This window comes from Dipodomys merriami, unplaced genomic scaffold, assembly GCF_024711535.1.
Source record: "Dipodomys merriami isolate MVZ:Mamm:240054 unplaced genomic scaffold, mDipMer1.0.p SCAF_7, whole genome shotgun sequence".
In the NCBI taxonomy this organism is placed as follows: Eukaryota; Metazoa; Chordata; class Mammalia; order Rodentia; family Heteromyidae; genus Dipodomys; species Dipodomys merriami.
In genome coordinates, this window is record NW_027206290.1 from 30,836,756 (window position 1) to 30,858,236 (window position 21,481).

Genomic DNA, 21,481 nt, shown 5'->3' on the forward strand with positions numbered 1-21,481 from the left:
TACTTCATTCCAAAATGACTGTACCCTACCCTCTTAACCCCTCTAAGATAAAAGAAAATAATATTAATAATTAATATTAATAATCTTAGATCATTAGAGGGCTAATGAACCCTCCCAGAAACTATTTCTTTTACTACTCAGGGATAACTGTTGTCCAATTTCTAACATACAGTTTAGTTTTGCCTGATTTTGAACTGGTATACATGTAATTCTGTGATTGATTTATTGATTTTGTTTTTTACTCAATGTTAGTTTCTGAGAGACATTCATGTTGTGTGTTAACAGTTTGGGCTTCTTCTGGTGCTTGCTTGGTATCTTGACTCTTCTGGCCTTCATTGCCTTATCTGTGAAATGGTAACAATAAGAATACCTCTGTCATAGAGTTGTTAGAATTAAATGAATTTAGTATCTGTAAAGCACTAAAAAACACATGGAGCTAATAAAAATGGTAGTAAGTATATGACACCACTCAAGGAATAAGTGGTATTACTGATTTTTCTTTGAGAAAATTTTTTAATCTGAACATTGGCATTTGTTAAGTTATAAACTATAAATTGACTGAATTATTTAAATTTTATTACTCTCAATGTAAAAAATTTTTAAATCAACTATCAATTACTTAGAAAAAAATAGTAAATCTCCTTAATTTAAGTAGGTATTACAAAATAATCTCTTTACCTTGGGAATTAGAAACATTCTTCTTATAAGCAGTGTGCTAATTACATGCTGAACACAGTGCAGCCAAGCTAAGTGGTTTGTCTCTTGTAAGAGTTTCTGCTGTTAGTAGTTGACTATGCTCAGAAAGAGTAAAAGCCAATTAATACATATTAATTAATATTTATATATTAATGTATTATATATAGTTTATAGGTCTCTTAGGGATATGCTCTGAGTTACTCAAATAATCTTGGCTAAAAACATTTGCTTGTTCTTTCACAAAATAGTTCTTTGTAAACTGGGCGATGGTTGCTTACTGCTGTAAACTTAGCTACTTAGGATGTTGATCTGAGGACAGCAATTTGAAGCCACCTCAGACTGGAAAGTTTATGAGACTAAAGTCCACTAACCTACAAAAAAAGCTTTAAGCAGATCTATGGCTCAAGTGGTAGAGCACTAACATTAAACAAAGGAAGCTAAGGAACACCCAGGTTCAAACTCCAGAATTGGCATTTTTAGAAAAAAGTTCTTTCTGTTTTATAGACTTTTAAAGTATAATGAATTTCCTTTTGGACATGTTTTTAGAAAATGTACAGTAAATCACTTATTAGATGTACTGCTTTTTTTTTTTTTCTTCTTTTCAGTCAGTCCTGTGGCTTGAACTGAGGACCTGGGAGTTGTCCCTGAGCTTTTTCTGCTCAAGGCTAGAGCTATGCCACAGTTCTACTTCAGGCTTTTTGGTGGTTAATTAGAGATTTGGTGGTTAGAGACTTTCCTGCCCTAAATGGCTTCAAACTTCAATCCTCCAGATCTCAGCCTCTGAGTAGCTAATATAGGCATGAACCACCAGAGCCTGGCACCACTTTATTTTTAAAGTATGAAATTATTTAATACTTTATTTACATCCCTCAAACTGAAACACATTCCATCCCACCCCCACTTTAAGGCTAATGTACTAGTTGAACAGTCTATTCTAACATTTTTTCCTGTAGATTTGGAAAATATATTAATGCTGGTGGTCATGAAGTTAATTTAAAGTATGATGTTAATCATATTAGAAGACAGAAACATGCAAGATTTTAAGCAAATGAATATATTGGAAAATTGACTAAATGTTAGAGAACATAGGAGGAAAATATCACACTGATAGTGGGAGGGATAACTGGTCAATTAATTTGAAGAATAATTTGCTGTTATCTAGAAAAGTTGAAAATATAGATCCTCTATGATCCATCAATTGCACTTTTATGTGTAATATACCTGGAGAAACATGTACCTGAAGAAATAAGTGCAAGCATATTTGTCTTAATGTTGTCCATAAAAATATAAAATTGAGAATGACCAAAATGTGTAAAATAGTATTACATTGAGGATCCCTAAATAGTGTAAAAAGGAGAATAACGTAGTGTTTAGGGTACTTAATGTACAGAAATCAGTGTAAATTATATGGTGGAATACTATATAGAAGATAATAAACATGGTAACAGATGGATCACACATACACACATGTACATGCACACATTACTGAAATAATACATTTGAAATTTCATGGTAATGGTTGCCTTGAAGTAGGGTATTGGAGGAAGGCTGGGGAGAGGACCCGGATTTGATGGGGGAAGGGTGAATAACTCTTAAATATGTAATATTTTATTTCTTTTATTTAAAAAGAATGTAATATACATGGATAAAGTTTATAGTTGTAATTCCAGGTATAGTAAGAATATTGTATTTGGTATTATTTCAACTTTTCCATTTTTACAACTTTCTCATTTTATGAGTATTTTATAAATAAATTGCATGGTATTGTAAAATGTCTCCTGAAAGAGAGATAAATGAACATTTTCTTAAATTTTTAGTAAACCTCTAGATAATGCCTGTAAACTTGCACAACTGATTGAAAAAAAACTTGAAGACTATTACAAAATTGATGAAAAGAGCCTAATAAAGGTAATGAATAAAAGACATTGTATATATTGTTTCTTTCTAAGCCAAATAACTTATTTGTTCCTAGTATTGATTTGGGAATCATTAGCATAGACAGTAGTGTAAATGTTAATAGGCAGAGTGGTTTTGAGAGGAAGATAAAGGCTTTGAAATCAGCACTGTGTTCACATCTAATTCTATAATTTTCTATACTTAAATGATCATTTCTATAAGAATCACCTAAGAGAATTTTTTTTAAGTTAGAGGATTAATTAAATTAGTATGGATAGTCTTCAGTATAATGCCTGCCACTGAGTTAATATTTAATAAATGTAGGGTTCCTGCTTTTACCATGACCTCGAGTTGTTTTACTTTATTTGTAAAATGGCTGAGATAGTAAGAACCTTGCTTCTATAGTATGAAGACTGAATTAGTATGTATTTGGAACACTTATAGGAGTTTAATAATAAATAGCAACTGTTATCATCTTATCAAAATTAATGTAGTCAGAGACTTAAGATTGGAATCAGCATGTAGGTGTAGTAAAGAGATTGACAGAGATGCATTCAAAGGGCTGGGAATGTAAAGAATTAAAAGAAGGAACTATCCATTGTGTAGACAAGGAGTTGGCCCAGGAAACAACCACTTGCTGGGTTATGTAATAAGTAAACTAGAAAGGAATATAAACAATACAATGGAAAGATAAGCTGCAACTCAAGTTCCAATAAATAAACTGGCATCTTGGAAGGCATCCAAGAGGAAGAGGCTCTAGCACTTTAAAAATGAGTATAACATAATAAAAGGAAGTTTATTGAATGGATTATAGTATCCTTCGGGTACAGGCATAGAACAAAAGGTAAAATTCATAATTAAATAGTCTGGTTGGAATGGAAGATATAAGTTTAGATTTTATGTTAGTTCCTTTAAACGTTAATCAAGTCAGGTGCTGGTGGCTCACACCAGTAATCGTAGCTACTCAGGAAGCTGAGATCTGAGCTTTGAAGCCAGCTGGTGCAAGTAAGTCCATGAGACTCTGTCTTCAGTTAATCAGCAAAAGGCTAGAAATGGAGCTATTGCTGAAGTGGTAGAATGCTAACCTTGAGCAGAAAAAACTAAGGGATAATGAGTTCAAGCCCCAGCACTGGTACACTGGTTTGGAAGTGTCATAAAAACTGTTATTCTAGGGACTGGGAAGGTAGCTCAGTGGTAGAGTGCTTGCCTTGCATGCATGAGGCCCTGGGTTCGATTCCTCAGCACCACATAAGCAAAAAGAAAAAAAAGCCGGAAGTGGCACTGTGGCTCTAGTGGTTGAGCACTAGCCTTGCGCTGAAGAGCTGAGGGACAGTGCCCAGGCCCAGAGTTCAGGCCCCACGACTAGACCCCCAAAAAACAAAAACAAAAACCTGTTATTCTACTTATGAAGATAAAATAGCTTAGTATACATAGTGGATAGTAAATAGAATGTTTATTTAATGAAAGAAAAGCTATACAGTCAACTTATTATTACATTCACTTTAGTTCTTCATGATTTCAGTGGACAAAGGGCAAAATACACAAAAGATAAATTTATCCTTTACAGTTTTTCTTCTTTAGAAATTGTACATCCTGAAAATTCTTGATACCTGGTTCTTCCTGATAAAAGTCTCAGTTTCTTTTTGAAGTATTTTCTAATCTGAAGAGTCAGAAAATATACTTCCTCACCTTTGCTGTCCTAAGCAACCCCTGATAAAGAACTTAGGTTGACTTTTTCTTAGGCATATTTTTGAACATATAGCTTATAGCTCAAATACTAATTGTCAAGCACTATGCTAAAAGTTATTTCATGGTATTACTACATTTCATCTTTATAACAATCTTATAAGACTGTGGTTATACTATTTTGCAAAGAGAATACTCACATGTAACAGGTTGGAAAATTGATCCAACAGCAATGATGAAATCAAGGATGAACTCAAAACAGAAATCTGATTCCAAACCTGTGCACCTAACCACTGCACCATACTGTCATGAACTTTATTAGGAAAGTAAAGAGTAAACATACTTTAAAAATCTATCTTGTGTAGTTTACCTCTGTCTCCTATATGTAGACAAATGAGAAATATTTATCTAATGTGTTGTAGTTAAACTCTTATTGCTTTGAATAACAAGCTGAAGATTACTCTTGCTAGGTACCACAGTGGCTCACACCTGTAATCGTATCTACTCAGGAAACTGAGATCTGAGAATCATGGGCAGAAAAGTCCATGAGACTTTTATCTCCAATTAATACCAAAAAGCTGGAAGTGGAGTTGTGGCTCAAGTGCTAGAGTTCTAGCCTTGAACAAAACAGCTCAGGACAGTGCCCAGGTCTTGAGTTCACGCCTCAGGACCTGCACAAAAATAAGTAAGTGCAGGGGGCTGGGAAGTTGGCTCAGTGGTAGAGCGCTTGCCTTGCAAGCCTGAGGCCCTGGGTTCGATTCCTCAGCACCACATATGCAAAAAGAAAAAATAAATAAATAAATAAATAAGTGCAGTAGCCTAATGGCTAAAAGTGTAGCATTACAGTGAATCCAACATGGGTTTGAAATTCCATTCTGCCATGTATTAATTATATGGCTCAGGCAAATTACTTAATTTCAAGTTTAAGTCTCTTGTTTGTCAATGGAGGTAATAATACCTGTCTCACAAGGTTGCTGTAAGAACCATGAAATAATACTTAAATTAGATGAAAAAATACTTGTATTTCTTGCTTAGCAAAATGTCTAACAAAAAGAGTTCATGTAGTAGATAGCTTCCATTTATAATGTGTGTTTTAGTGTTTATGAAACTGAATTTATAATACAATAAGTTAGGCCAGACAAGGTAAGTTGTATATGCCTGTAATCCCCACCCTTGGAATATTGAATCTGGAAGATCTTGCATTCAGGGCTAGTCAGGACTACATATCTAGCAAGACCCTATCCAAAAGGAAGAGAGAAAAAGAGATGGAGATAGGGATGGGGATGGGGGAGAGAAAAGAGAAGGGAATATGGGAAGGGAGGGGAGGAGAGGAGAGAGGAAGGAAAACAATACAAGTGTTACTGTTTTAAAAAAATTTTTGAGAAAGTTACTCAATATAGCCTTTTAATCCATTTTTGAAAGTTTCAAATTTTGTCATTTTAGTGTTTCTTCCTACTGTGCCACTCAGATTTTTATTTGTTTTAATTCAGTTTACATTCTTAAGGAAATTAACCGTTCATTTTCTTTTTTTTTTTTTTTTCGTTTGTTTTCTTTCATTGTATGTTTTTTGGTGGGCAAAAGAACCAGGGCTTAACAAAAGTCTGCTTCTGTTTTCTAAGATATTAAAAATGTAAAAATATAGAAATTGCTTAAGATAATTTTATTTTGTTATTCTAGGGTAAAACTCATTCCCAGCTCTTAATCATTGATCGTGGCTTTGATCCTGTGTCCACTGTCTTGCATGAACTGACCTTTCAGGCAATGGCATATGATCTACTACCAATTGAGAATGATACATACAAGCAAGTATAAATTGAAGGGCATATAAAGGGCGTATACAAACAGAATAGACTTAAGCATTTAATAACCTATAGAGGCATCAGACATCTGAAACTACATAATCTTTTGTACAGAGACCTTATTCTTTCAGCCTTAACAATCTTTTAAAACTTTGTGAGTTAATGGGCAATTTCACTGCTTTGCAACTTTTTGAGTATTTGTGTGCCTCCTTAACTAGTGAACCTACATTTAAATAGACAGAATTTGCATCTTTCACCTAAATTTTGAGTAAACACCAGGCCCAACTTTTTATTTTTTTAAATAGACACCCTATTCAAAATGATTAGGCTGTGATTATTCTGAATCATATACATAGTAGTATGTGTAGGATAGTATAATGTAATGTATTTTTAAAGGTAGTAGAAAATGAAGTAGTGTGGATAGTTGAGAATAGGTACAGTTTTACCATTTTGCTACTTAGTGTCTGTCTCTATATTTATATGAAGCTATTTACTTTTTAAAAATACCAAAAGTAAATGAAATTACTTTTCTATGAAGGAGCCATTTTTTACTATCTTATCATTATGAGCAGGCCTATGGACACATTAATTATACAGTCTTAGTTATCACCAATCTCCAAAACTAAGTTGGCATTTTTCAGCCAAGATTTGCTACTTTAAGCTGGAAATGTTAACACATGTTTATGCTCCCTGGGGAGTTAAAGCAGGAGAATCACAAGTTCTAGGCTAGCCTCCATAACAGTTCTACAAAGCAAATTTCAGGCCAGCCTTGTCTAGTGAGACCCTATGGCAAAAGAAATGCTATTTGAATACAATATAAAAATTAAAACTAGTTTTCTGACTTTTTTGTTTAGTAGTTTTCTTTTAAAGATAAAACCTTTGGTAATTATGTCTAATTTTTCTAAAAGTAGATATTACTTTAATATTTTTCTGATCATTCAATTTTTCTATTGTATTTTTACTTGCATTCTAGTCAAATCCTAATTTCTGAGCTTTCCTGGGTTATCTGTTATTGTTAACACAAGGAAAGCAACATAGCAGTTTTTCTCATATAAGTTGTTTTAAGCAATTTATTGCTTATAGCTTTTTTTAATTTTTTTTTTATTTTTTGTGAACATACTGTACAGAGGGGTTACAATTACATGGGCAAGATAATGAGTACATTTCTTATCAATCATTGCAGCCTCCTCCTTTGTTTACCCTTCACATCCCTTCCCAGCCTCCCCCCCGCCCCCCCTTACTTATAGCTTTTATTTACCATATTTATCCTTTAGTCTATAAGTGTGCATTGTCTTTTTTTTTTTTTTTTTTTTTGGTCGGTCTTGGGGCCTGAACTCTGGGCCTGAGCACTGTCCCTCAGCTCTTCAGCTCAAGGCTAGCACTCTACCACTTGAGCTATAGGGCTACTTCTGGTTTACTGGAGATAAGAGTTTCATGGATTTTCCTGCCTAGGCTGGCTTTGGACCGTGATCCTCAGATCTCAGTATCCTGAGTAGCTAGGATTACAGGTGTGAGCCAATGGCACCCTGCTGTGAATTGTCTTATAATAAAGAAATTTAAAAATGACTTAATAACCTGGTGCTTGTGGTTCACACCTATAATCCTAGCTACTCAGGAGGCTGAGATTTGAGGATTGTGGCTTGAAGCCAGTCTGGGCAGGAAAGTCCATGAGACTCTTATCTCCAACTAATCACCAAAAGGCCAGAAGTGGAGCTGTGGCTCAAACAGGAGAGTAATAACCTTGATCACAAAAGCTGAGAGACAGTACTCAGACCCTGAGTGCAAGCCCCACATTCACACGAAAATAAATAAATAAAATACATACCTACTGAGATTTGCTGGCAAAAAAAGAAGGTTTCATTTTATTGATTGATTGATTATACCCGGGATTGGACTCAAATCTCATGCTCTCAGCCTTTTCTGTTTATGCAGCCCTTTACTTACTAGAGCCATGCTGCCAGTTCAAGCTGAGATGACACATTACTGAAAATAAAATATGTTACCTCTGTGTTATTAAATCCAATATCCCTTCTCACTACCTTCTAGCCCTCCATTCTCAGTATGAAAATATTCTAATGCTCAAGTTTTTAGGTCTAGTTCCTTGTTTTTTGGTGCCAGTCCTGGGATTTGAACTCAGGGCCTGGGCACTGTCCCTGAGCTTTTTTGCTCAAGGCTAGGACTCTACCACTTGAGCCATAGCTTCACTTCCAGCTTTTTGGTGGATAATTGGAGATAAGAATCTCACAAACTTACATGCCTGGGCTGGCTTTGAACTGTGATTCTTACATCTCAGCCTCATGAGTAGCTAGGATAACAGGTATGAGTCACTGAAGCCTGACATGGATCTTGTTCTTTTTTGTATATTCTTACAAGCACATCCATTCTGTTTGTTGATGTTGCTGTTACATTGATATGCCAATTCTGAACCTTCCTGTTTCAAACCTAATAAGCATCTTACACTTTTTTTTTTTTTTTTTTTTTTTTTTGCAGCCGTGGGGCTTGCACTTGTGGGCTTGGGCACTGTCCCTCAGCTCTTCAGCTCAAAGCTAGAGCTCTACCACTTGAGCCACAGCACCACTTTCAGTTTTCTGGTGGTTTATTGGAGATAAGAGTCTCATGGACTTTCCTGCCTGGGCTGGCTTTGAACCTTGATCCTCAGATGTCAACTTCCTGAGTAGCTAGGATTACAGGCGTAAGCCACCAGCACCTGGCTAACATCTTAAACTTTTATGTCCAAACCTGCGCTCCTGATATTTTCTATCAGGCTACTCCAACTATGGCCTCTTTTAGCTCAGTAACAAAGCTCTAGTTTAGCTAGAGTTTACTAACGTTACATATCAATTTGTGTGTGTGTGTGTGTGTGTGTGCGTGCGCGTGTGTGCACGCATGCATGGTCCAGTTCTGGAGTTTAAAGTCAAGGCTTCTTACATTTTCTTTTTCCCTCAAGTCTGGTGTTCTACCACTTGAGTCACACTGTCACTTCTAGTTTTTTAATGTAATTGGAAATAAAATAATCTCTCAGATTTGTTTGACTGGGATGCTTTGAATGTCACACTGTCACTTCTAGCTTTTTAATGTTAATTGGAAATAAAATAATCTCTTGGATTTGTTTGACTGGGATACTTTGAACTTCAATCCTCATCTCAGCTTTCTGAGTTGCTAGGATTGTAGATGTGAACTACCACTACTGGGCAGGTCAAAAATTTTGATCATCATCTCTCTCATATCTTTTGGCCAATCAATCAAGTCCAAAAACTTGGGATTCAAAATCTATCCAGAAGCTAACATAGTCCCAATCAATCAATTTTCATCTGGTTTTGGTAACACACTTTCCCCCCCTAGTATTGTACCTTGAACTTGGCTTCATGTTTGCTTCATTTGCTATTTGGCTAGTGCTCTTTCACATGATCCAAGCATCTAGCCTGCCTTTTTGGTTATATTTGGAGATAAGAGTCTCAAGAATTTTCTGCCCAAGCTAGCTTCCAACCTTGATTCTCAGATCTCAGCCTCCAGAGAGAAGCTAGGATTACAAGCATGGCCACCAGCATCTCACTGTAGCAAACCTGTATTTTTTCTTCTTCTTCTTCTTTTCTTTTTTGTCAGTCATGGGGCTTGAACTTAGGGCCTCAGCACTGTCCCTGAGTTTTTTTGCTCAATGCTAGCAGTCTGCCACTTGGAGCCACAGCTCCACTTCCAGTTTTTAGGTGGTTAATTGGAGAAAAGCATCTCATGGGGACTTTTCTGCTTAGGCTGGCTTCGAACCATGATCTTTGGATCTCAACCTCCTGAATAGCTAGGATTATAGATGTGAGCCACCAGCACCCAATTCCCTTTTTTGTTTGTGATAAGGTCTTGAGGTTTAACAGACCTCAAACTCACTGTATGCCCAACGCTGCCTTGAACTATTGTCCTTCCTCAAACTTTCCTTCCTCAGCCATGAATGCAACAGACTTCTAACTAATCTCCAAAGCTTCTGCTTCTGTCTTTGGACTACTTTCAGTGTTCTTTCAACACAGCACAAAATAAATTCATTCATTTTTAAAACTAGAAAAAAATCAGAGTGACAATGGCTCATGCCTGAAGTCCTACTACTCAGAAGGCTGACACCTAAGGATTGTGGTTTGAAGCCAACTCAGGCACTCTTATCTCCAATTAACCACCCAAAAGCCAGAAATAGAAGTATAGCTCAAGTAATAGCACACTAGCCTTGAGCAAAAAAGCTCATAAACAGCACTCAGGTCCTGAATTCAAGCCCCTGGGCCTGCACAAAACAACAAAGAAGAAAAGAACCAAATGCTAGTGGCTCATAACCCTAGTTATTTGAAGAGGCAGGAATTAGGAGAATCTTAGCTCAAAACTAGCCCAGTCAAAAAATTTGAGACTCAAATCTCAACAGAAAATGTTGGATGTAGTAGTATGCACCTGACATCCCAGCTGTGGCAAGAAACATAAATAAAAGAATCTAGATCCAAGCTGCCCTGGGAAAAAAACAAGAACTTCTCTCAAAATTAAAAAAGGTAGGGTGGGGGCTGGGAAGGTGGCTCAGTGGTAGAGCGCTTGCCTTGCATGCCTGAGGCCCTCAGTTCAATTCCTCAGCACCACATAAGCAAAACGAAAAAAGCTAGAAGTGGCGCTGTGGCTCAAGTGGTAGAGCGCTAGCTAGCCTTGAGCTGAAGAGCTGAGGGACAGTGCCCAGGCCCAGAGTTCAGGCCCCACGACCAGACCCCCTTCCCCCCCCCCCCAAAAAAAAGGTAGGGTGGGCTAGGGGCATGGTTTAAGCAATGGAGTATTTCGACAGACCTCAATCCCCCATGCCACCTTCCCCTGCAATAAAAGATCTTGGTAAGACCTTGGTCAATTCTTATCTCTTTGTTCCTCATAATTTAAATGGCTTCCCATTTTCTTCATACTAAAAGCCAAAGTGCTTGTAGTAGTCCTCAAAGTCTGTGATCTCCATTAATCTGTGTCTGCCATTCTTCCCATGATCACTCCTATATAGTTAGACTTACCTCTTACCAATCCTTAGTTTTGTTCTGGGGGTGCAGCTCTGACGTTTGAACATGGCCTTGTTTTTGCTATGTAATTGCCCTACCTCTGACCTTTTCCTGTAGTCCTTTTTTGCAACAGACATGTACCTGGTCTAGGGCAAGTGGAATGACAGGTACATACACCAAATCCATCCATTTCTGTTGAAATTGGTGGGGGGCAGGGTCTCACAAACTTTTTTTTTTTTTTGCGGTCATGGGGTTTAAACTCTGGGCTTGGGCAGTGTCCCTGCGCACTTCAGCTCACAGCAAGTGCTCTACCACTTGAGCCACAGTGCCATTTCCCGTTTTGTGGTAGTTATTGGGCATAAGAGTCTCATGGACATTCCTGCCTAGGCTGGCTTTGAACCGCTATCCTCAGATCTCAGCCTCCTGAGTAACTAGGATTACAGGTGTGAGCCACCGGCACCAGGCTTCTCACAAACTTTTTGCTCAAGCTCGCCTCAAACCATGATACTCTCATCTCAGTCTAATACAGAGCTAGGATAATAGCTGTTGAAAAGGTGTCTCATGAACTTTTTTTTGCTGGGACTGTCCCTGAACTGGATGCTCTCCATCTCGGCCTCCCAAGTAGCTAGGACTGTAGTTGTGAGCCACTGGCACTAGGCCCTCATCACAATTTTAAATGGAAACAAATAAAGCAGGAAATTCTAGGTATCCATTTTCATCTCAATGACTTCTTTAAATTTACTCCAAAAGAATTATCATTATCTTTTGCGTGTTTTCACACTTGTTACTGATAAGTTATGAACCACTTAAAAGTCAAAAATATTACCTAAGTACAAGGTGGTACTTTAAATGACAAAAGGGATTTCATCCTTAATGCAAGCATAATTAAACGCAGGCATTTTATCTCTGAGTATTAAGACCACATACAAAGTTGGGCAGACCTATAATCCTGCATTCAGGAGGCTGAGATCTGAGGATCAAAGTTTTGAAGCCTGCCTGAGCAGACAAATCTGAGATTTTTATCTTCAATTAACCAGGAAAAAGGTGAAAATAGAAGTGTGGGCTTACATGGTAGAAAGATAACTGTGATAGAAAAAACCAGGTGAAGAGTGCAAGATCCTGAGTTTAAGCCCCAGTATGGGGGGGGGGGTGAGGGGGGGGCGGGGAGGGAGAGACCAGATAATGAAGGTGAATTTGTGGGTAGGACCTACAATTTTAGGGCGAGGGGAGGAGGAGGTTATAGAAATGGCTATTAGTACAGTCCTTTTTAATTTTAGCTCAGAAAGTTGACAGTCTCAGGACAATTGAATTTCCCTAGTTCCACAAATGGAAGTAAGGTATAAAAAGAGAAAGTAGAAGCTGGGTGACAGTGGCTCATGACTATAATGCTAGTTGTTCAGAAGGCTGACAATTCAGGGTCACAGTTTAAAGCCACTCAGGCAGGAAAGTTCTTGCCACTCTTGCCTCCATTAACCACCAAAAAGTCAGAAATAAAGCTATGGCTCAAGTGGTGGAGCACCAACCTTGACCAAAAAAGCTAACAGACAGCACCTAAGCCCTGAGTTCAATCCTCAGGACCAGCATAAATATAAATAAGAGGATTGTGGTCCATGCCTATCTGGGCAAAATTTGGAGCCAGAGCAAAAGGGGCTGGAAGCGATGTTCAAGTGGTAGAGCACCTGCTTAACAAGCATGAAAGCTTGAGTTCAAAACCCCAGTAACAAAAAATAACAATAATAAAACAGATGAAATACTCTGTTTTTAAATGTTGTACCAGCTCCAAAACACTTCATTAGGTTGTATTGGGGTGACATACCTGTTTTAATGGATGCTTGATATTAGTGGTGTAAATTATTTGCACATTACAATAGTTTTAAGTAGTTAGAATGTGTATTATTAGTATTTTCAGGGGTTTGTTAGTTTTTTTATATTCAGGTTTGTGTTGTTTGTTTTGTTTTTGAAACAGAATTTTGTTGAATAGTCCAGGCAAGCCTAGCACTCATGATTCTCCTGTCTCAGCCTTCTGAGGGATAGAATTAAAAGTATGCACACCAATACCTGACTAGTATATTAAGTGTTGTTCTGAAAGTTGATTACAAGACATTGAATTTTTGCTTTGTAAGATAACATTTTGCCAAGAATCTAAATTTTATTGAGATTAAAAGTGTCTTACAATAAAATGGGGAAAAAATACAAGGCACAGATAGCACTTTGAAATTTAGTATAATGATAACATACCTTAGTTTTGATAGGTATTATCCAAAAATGATGAATTGAGAATATGTAGTTTTGAATTTCTTTTTCCAAATTATTGTTTGTAAAAATGTTTTTTCCACTTTTGAGAAAAAATACCAAAAATGTTCTGCCTCTATCTTCTTGTAGATATAAAACTGATGGGAAAGAAAAGGAAGCAATCCTTGAAGAAGAAGATGACCTCTGGGTCAGAATTCGACATCGGCATATTGCAGTTGTGTTAGAGTATGTCAGTCCATTTCAATTTTTAATTCCATGTTTTTAGATACTAAATATGTCATAGTACATTTTGTAATCTTAAAATTGTTCTAAGAGAATTATACCTAATTTAAAGAATTCTCAATTTGACAGGGAAATTCCGAAGCTTATGAAGGAAATTTCATCAACAAAGAAAGCAACAGAAGGAAAGGTAAAAGCTTTACTTAACTTCCAAAATAATAACAAAGGTGAACTACTTATTTAAGTTTCTATGTTTGGCACATTCTATAAAGAGAAATAGAGAAAACAAACTCTTATTACCCATTATCTTATTTCAAAAATTAGCAGCATTTTGACTGGTCACTTCACTAAGTTTATTTTATTATTATTGTTTTCTTTTTGGCAGTTCCAGAGTTTGAATTCAGGGCCTCATACTTGCTAGGCTGGCACTCTATACTTGAGGTACCCTTCCAGCCCTGTTTTTTGGTGGTTATTTTTAGATAGGATTTTGCCTCTCAGCTTGATGTACACTTGAGCTGTGACCTACCTTCTTTAAGCTTCCCACTTTTGCTAGAATCCCAAGTTACACCACTACATCCAGCTTTTCTCTGAAGAGATGGACTTGTCTACTTGGGCTGCCTGAAACCAAGATCCTGCCAATCTTAGCTTCCTATGCAGCTTGGGATATAGGCTTGTATTATTGGGTCCAGCCATGGGGAAGGAGGACCTCATAAACTGCTGTTGGGGCTAATAATCCTCCCAATCTCAGTCTCCTAAGTACCTAGGATTACAGATGCAAGCTAGTGAAGCTCAGATAAGGTTAACTAGTTGATTTCATCAGTACATTATTAGAATTTTTATTTTAAAGTATAATATATAGAAGCACAGTACACAAATCTTAAATAAATATACTGCCACAAAGATCAAGTTATAAAACACTGCCATGAGCCAAGTGTTGATAGTTTATGCCTATAATCCTAGCTACTCAGGAGGCCGAGATCTGAGGATCATGGTTCAACGCTAGCCCCTGCAGGAAAGTCTGACACTCTTATTTCCAATTAACCACCAAAAAGCCAGATGGGGCTGTGGCTCAAGTGTTAGAGCACGAACCTTGAACAAAAAACGCTCAGGGACAATGCCCAGGCCCTGTGTTCAAGCCCAGGACTGGAAAGAAAAATTGCCATATAATTTTCATTCTAAATTGTTGCACATTTTTTTGTTATTTCTGAATATTTTTGGTGCTATAAATAAATGTTATTTTTTAAAATTTTGTTTTGTTTTGTATCTTTAGACTCTTTGGCTAATATAATACCTTCATTATAATGTGAAATAGAACTGGTGGTAATGAATATCCCTGTCTCATTCTTAGGTTTCGTTCAGTATTCCATCATTGAGAATTTTGATAGTTTATTTTACTTACATGCTTAATGAAATTAAGAAAGTTTCTTAATCTTAATTAGCCAACATGTTTCTTTTTGCTCTTTGTTATAATGGAGTTTAAATTCAGGGCCCTATGATGCTATGTATACTACTTGAATAATACCTCAAGCCCTGTTAGTTTGTTTTTTCCTTTAAAACATGTTTGGTTTTGAGATAGAATCTTACTAGGTGGTTCAGGCTGGCCTAGAACTTGCTATGAGAGGCCAGACTTGCCTTTAATTAGCATTGCTTTTTTCTTCTTTAATCTCATAACTGCTGGATGCCACCATGCCTGGCTACGAACAAGTATTTTTTTTTTTTCCTTTATGGTGCTAGGGATCAAACCTGGTGTCTCACACATGCTAGGCAAGTGTTCTATCTCTGAGCTACACCCCTATTTCTGTTTTCTTTTAACTGGTGAATATTGTTGTATTTTATCAAATGCTTCTTCAGAATTTTATTTTTTCTTCTTTATACTATTAATGTAGTGTTGGTTTTCTAACATTGAATCAGTTGTATCTTTCTAGAATAAACTGTGCTTGGACTTGATACATTCATGATCTGATGAAATTAATTATGATGCTCTCTTTCATTTTATTATCTGGAAGGATTTGTACTAGACCATTATTTATCTTACTGCTTGAAAGAATTCACCATTTGGGCATGGAGTCTTCTTTATGGAAAATCTTTAGTTATAAATTCTTTAACAAGCAGGCACCACTGGCTCCTACCTACTCAGGAGACAGATCTGAGGATCACAGTTTGAAGCCAAACCCGGCAAGAAAGTCTATGAGACTCTTTATCTCCAGTTAACCACCAAAAAGCCAGAGTGAGATTGTAGCTCAAGTGGTAGAGCATTAGCCTTGAACAAAAAAGCTCAAGGACACTGTCCAGGTCCTGAGTTCAAGCCCTAGGACCAGAACAACAACAACAACAACTATATATATATATATTTTTTTTTTTTGTATTTAAATACATGCTCCTTAACAGACATATAGTTATTCAGAAATTTTATTTTTCTTGTCAATTGTGGAATATTGAATTTTCAAGAAATTTAGCACATTTAAATTTTGAAATATTTTATCCTCTCAAGGTGAATAAAATCTGTATTAATATTCTGTTTTCTAATTTTTGTGGTCTTTTACTCATCTTAATTTATTTTCCTTATGTCATTATTAATATTTATATATTGATAATATTTGTTTATTATTTAAAAGAACTTTGACTATTGATTTTCTTTGCTTTAGGTTAGTTTTATATTGCTATTTAGTCTTAAGTTTAAAGTTTTTTTCTAGTTTCTTGAGTTGGATGTGTACAACATTTTTTTTGTTTAACCTTTCTTCTTTCCTACTGTTAATATTTAGACTTACTTCTTTCTTAACATTAGATGCATCCCAGGTGATTTGAAATAACTTTTGTGAATTCAAGTCAGTACATTTTCTAATTTTCATTATGATTTATTGTGGATATGTGTTATTCAAGAATGTATTTTTAAATTTCAAACCACTGGGGAATTTTCTAATTATCTTTATGCTATTGACATATAACCTAGACAGCAGTCAGATAACAAGTGCTATATGATTTTAGTGCTTTGAGTTTTGTTAAGACTTGATTTATGATCCAGAGTAATACATTATACATATATACAGTAATTTCTTGTGTGCTTGAAAAAAACATAGATCTTTTCTTTTTCTGTTTGTATTTGATAGATAGGGAACAATGCTGAACATTGAACACAGGGTCCTGTAATTGCTAGGCACAGTACTCTAACACTTGAGCAAAAGCCCCTAGTCCTCTCTTTGGTCTGAGGTAGGGTCTCATTCTAGCCCAGGCTGTCCTCCAGCTTGCTTTTGGAGTGCAGAAATTACAGGGTATGCCACCACCATGCTCAACTTTTTCTTTTAACAGTATTAGGGTTTGAATTTAGGAACTTATGCTTACTAAACAGTGCTCTACTGTTTGAATCCCATCTCCAATCTATTTTTGTTTTGTAACAGGAAAGAGAACATAAAATTACCACATGCATAAGCTTGGGTTTGTTATACTTCTGGGGTGTATTTCTTTTCTTTTCTTTACAAAATATATATTTACTGCATACCTGGAGATTCTTCACTATTATGTAAATACAAAAGTTTCCCTGAAAGATAGTTTAAAAATTTTTCCAAAACAATGGAGACTGTTTAACCTCCATAAGTGCAATTACATATAAGGAAATCTCTGCATATTGATATTAAAGTGTTAATGCTAATATCACTAGGTAATATTTGCTGACCAACTTTTTCTGGGCTACTGCCTGACCCAATCAAACTCTGTATCATCTCATTTAATCCTCAGACAACATTAAATACTACTGTCCTCAACAATTTCCAGAGAAGTAAATTTCAATTTAAAATATTTAAGGGGCTGGGAAGATGGCTCAGTTGTAAAGTGCTTGCCTTGCATACATGAGGCCCTGGGTTTGATTCCTCAGCACCACATAAGCAAAAAGAAAAAAACCAGAAGTGGCTCAAGTGGTAGAGCGCTAGCCTTGAGCTGAAGAGCTGAGGGACAGTGCCCAGACCCAGACTTCAGGCCCTACGATAGGACCCAAAAAAAAAATAAAAATAAAATATTTAAGGTAACAGTGTGTACTGAATGAGGTGGTGAGAAAAGATGATGGAAATCAAGATGGCTATATGATCAGAGTTCAGGTCCCACGATAGGACCCCAAAAAATAAAATAAAATATTTAGGGTAACAGTGTGTACTGAATGAAGTGGTGAGAAAAGATGATGGAAATCAAGATGGCTATATGATCAGAGTTCAGGTCCCACGATAGGACCCCAAAAGATAAAATAAAATATTTAGGGTAACAGTGTGTACTGAATGAAGTGGTGAGAAAAGATGATGGAAATCAAGATGGCTATATGATCAGATTGGTTGCAAATGCAGCTTATAAAATATTGATTTATTTCTTTATTTCTTAGCCTTCTAATTTACTTACTTAAAAATATACCCAAGAGCCAGGCACCAGTGGTTCACACCTGTAATCCTAGCTATTCAGGAGGCTGACAACGTAGGATGACGGTTCAAAGCCAGTTCAGGCAGGAAAGTCTATGAGACTCTTTTCTCCATTTAACAGTCGAAAACAGGGCTGGGAAGGTGGCTCAGTGGTAGAGCGCTTGCCTTGCATACCTGAGGCCCTGGGTTCGATTCCTCAGCACCACATAAGCCAAAAAAAAAAAAAAAGCCAGAAGTGGCGCTGTGGCTCAAGAGGTAGAGCGCTAGCCTTGAGCTGAAGAGCTGAGGGACAGCTCCCAGGCCCAGAGTTCAGGCCCCACGACCGGACCCAAAAAAAAAAAAAAACAGTCAAAAAGCCAGAAGTGAAGCTGTGGTTCAAGTGGTAGAACACTAACCTTGAGTGAAAAAGCTAAAGAGATAAAGCCTAAGTCCTAAATTCAAGCTCCAGTACCAGCTCTGCTAGTGTCTCAAATGATAGAGACTACTTAACAAATGTGAAGACCTGAGTTCAAACTTCAGTACTACTAAAAGATAATAATGTAGGCTTATTACTTATATTATAGTATGCTTTCTGTTATGTCCTGAATAATTCAGAAACCTTACACAAGTTTAACTCCATTTATCTCTTTTCTTTTTTTGTGTGTGTTACTTCTTATATTTTATTTATACTTTACATATATTATAAGCTCATTGTTGTTTTGGTTTCTTTGGGGATTTGGGGGGTTTGTTTTGTTTTGGGGGTTTTTAGTACTGGTCCTAGAGCTTGAACTCAGGGCCTGGGCATTGTCCCTGAGCTTTTTTTTTTTTTTTTTCCCCTCACGCCTAGCATTCTAACCCTTCAGCCACAGCTCCATTTCTAGCTTTTTTGTAGTTAGTTGGAGATAAGAGTTTTATGGTAGCCAGGCACTAATGGCTCACTCCTGTAATCCTAGCCACTTAGGAGGCTGAAATCAGAGGATCACAGTTCAAATCCAGCCTGGGCAGAAAAGTCCCTGTGAGACTCTTATCTCTGGTTAACTATTCAAAAGCTGGAAGTGGAGCTATGGTTCAAAGTGGTAGAACAATAGCTCTGAGCAAACATTGCTCAGGGACAGTGCCCAGGCCCGGAGTTCAAGCCCTGTGACATTAAAAAAAAAAGTCTCATGGCTTTCCTGCCCAATCTCCAATCTTCAGATTTTAGCCTCCTGCTAGGATTATGGGCATGAGCCACCAGCACCCAGCTCACTTATTTTTTTGTCTTAAGCACTCAGTGGACTTTTATTACTCATATATTTATCCTGTCTGGTGATGTTTACTCCTATTGCTCTTTCCATCTAGCCAGACTGAATTATCTCAACTTTGTTTTTTTTTTTTTAGGACATTTTGTTTCATAAGTTGTTTTTTCAAAGATATTTTTCTAAACTAAATTTAGAATCTTGTGCTGGCAAGAATTTTTTTCTTTTCTATCAATTTAAAGGTTTTAATATATAACTTCTGACATAATTCCTGTTTAAGAAGCTAAGTGAAGCCGGGCACTGGTGGCTCAAGCCTATAACCCTAGCTACTCAGGAAGCTGACATCTGAGGATTGCCGATCAAAACCAGTTCAGGCAGGAAAGTCCATGACTCTTATCTATAATAAATTACTCAGAAAACCTGAAGTGGCGCAGTGGCTCAAGTGATGTAGCACTAGCCTTGAGCTGAAGAGCTTAGGGACAGCATTCAGGCCCAGAGTTCAAGCCCCATGACAGACAAATAACAAACAAAGAAGCTAAGTGGCAGCTGGATATTGGTGGCTCATAGTTATAATTGTAGCTACTGACAAAGCCAAGACCTTGAGGATCAGGGTTCAAAGTCCACGAGACTCCCATTTTGACAATCAGCAAAAACCTGGGCTGGGAATGTGGCTCAAGTGGTAGAGCACCAGACATGAGCGAAAACTGAGCCAGAATGAAAGTCACACATACACACGGAAGCTAGCTGAATATTTTCTTTTTGACTTTTAATAATTTGACATGATATACTATTCTATGATGTAGGTTTGCTTGAATCATTGTGTTACTGTTTCATCATCTTTGTTAAAATTGTAGCCAAGATTTTTCCCCATTTTTTCCTCTCTAGGACTTAATCACATGTATTTTAGATTTGTTACCATATTCTACATCTCTTACATTTTGTTTTTATGTTTTCCCCTCCTTTTTTTAACATCTCTAATTTTTTTGTACTCAGTACTTCATGCTCTCACTTGGTTTTTTGGTTTAGGACTGGCTCTCTACCATTTGAGCAACACTCCCACTTTCAGCTTTTTGCTGGTTAATTGGAGATAGGAGTCTCATGGAGTATGCCTGGGCTGGCTTTGAACTATAGTCCTCAGATCTTAGACTGCTACATAGCTAGGATTATAGTATATGTAAGTCACCAGTCCCCAACCCTCCTGTTTTTCATCAGCTGCCTCATGCTCAGGATTGAACCCTGGCTAGAAATGGGTAGCAGGACATTCTTTCTCAGAAATTCTTAGATGTTTTCATCATGTCAAAGCATCCTTGTTACGCTTTATGACCATGTTAACAGCCTTATGGTCAAAACGCCTTCCACAACTGAGTCTGTAGCTGTAGTTTTACCTGTTAGTTGAAAGGTCATAGTTGATAACTAAAAAAAAAAGGTTATGAGTTAATGCCTTTGGCCAATAATAAATACTCTGCCAGAGTATTTATGATCATATCTCCTATCTTTCATCTATATCTCTATGCATGGCAAACATGAAAGCTTAGACATATATCTTCCTAGTGAGCCAGTCACTTTCCTTCTGGTGTCGATGAACATAATTGCCCTGGTTGATTGTCAGGATTTCCTACAAGCCACAGTATCTAGTTTCTATTCCTCTTATTCCAGATTGATGTCAAAATTGGCAAATAGGTCCCATAACCAATTTTTTTCCTTCTTGATGTTAATCAGAATGAGATCTCTCATGAACTTCTTGGTCACCTTAACACTAGAAGGCATTGTAGCTGACAGCAGAAAACACTTGGGTTGTTGCTTTTTAGCTTTTGGAATAAGTCATAAGTCTATCTAATCCTTGACTACTGCTTAATATTTTATCAACTTCATCTAATACATGCATCTTAATATTGGAGGACACAGGTAACTGGTTAAGCATATCAAGCATGCTGTCAGGGCTATCTACAATGATATGGATAGTTTCCATCTGTAGCTCCTGCACTTTGGCCACTGCATTGGCACCCCCAGTACAGACATGACAAGAGGTAACCCTATAACTTCCTAATGCCATAGCCACCTTCTTTGTCTCCTAAACCAGACTTTGAGTGGTTGCCCTTAGATCCAAGTTAATCTGCTTCAGAATCCATAATAGCAATTTTATACAGTTTTCGTAGTCCCAGCTTTAATATTACATTATAACCTTTGATACAAGGAAGAATGCCTGCTGCTGGATGGCAGAAGGCTTATCAAAACTATAGGCATAAGCTGGGCGCTGGTGGCTCATGCCTGTAATCCTAGCTTCTCAGGAGGATCATGGTTCAAAACCAGGTTAGGCAGGAAAGTCT

The 21,481-nt window shown here is 37.0% G+C and overlaps 1 protein-coding gene across 1 annotated transcript in view; it reads left to right on the top strand.

The window, feature by feature from the left end:
- Stxbp3 (syntaxin binding protein 3) overlaps window positions 1-21,481 on the top strand; it is a 73,546-nt gene that overhangs the window by 32,986 nt on the left and 19,079 nt on the right. The window contains exons 8-11 of the mRNA XM_070006171.1: window positions 2,514-2,604; window positions 5,956-6,080; window positions 13,454-13,549; window positions 13,676-13,733. Of these exons, the coding sequence (XP_069862272.1) occupies window positions 2,514-2,604; window positions 5,956-6,080; window positions 13,454-13,549; window positions 13,676-13,733 (370 nt within the window). The remainder of the gene's footprint in view (window positions 1-2,513; window positions 2,605-5,955; window positions 6,081-13,453; window positions 13,550-13,675; window positions 13,734-21,481) is intronic.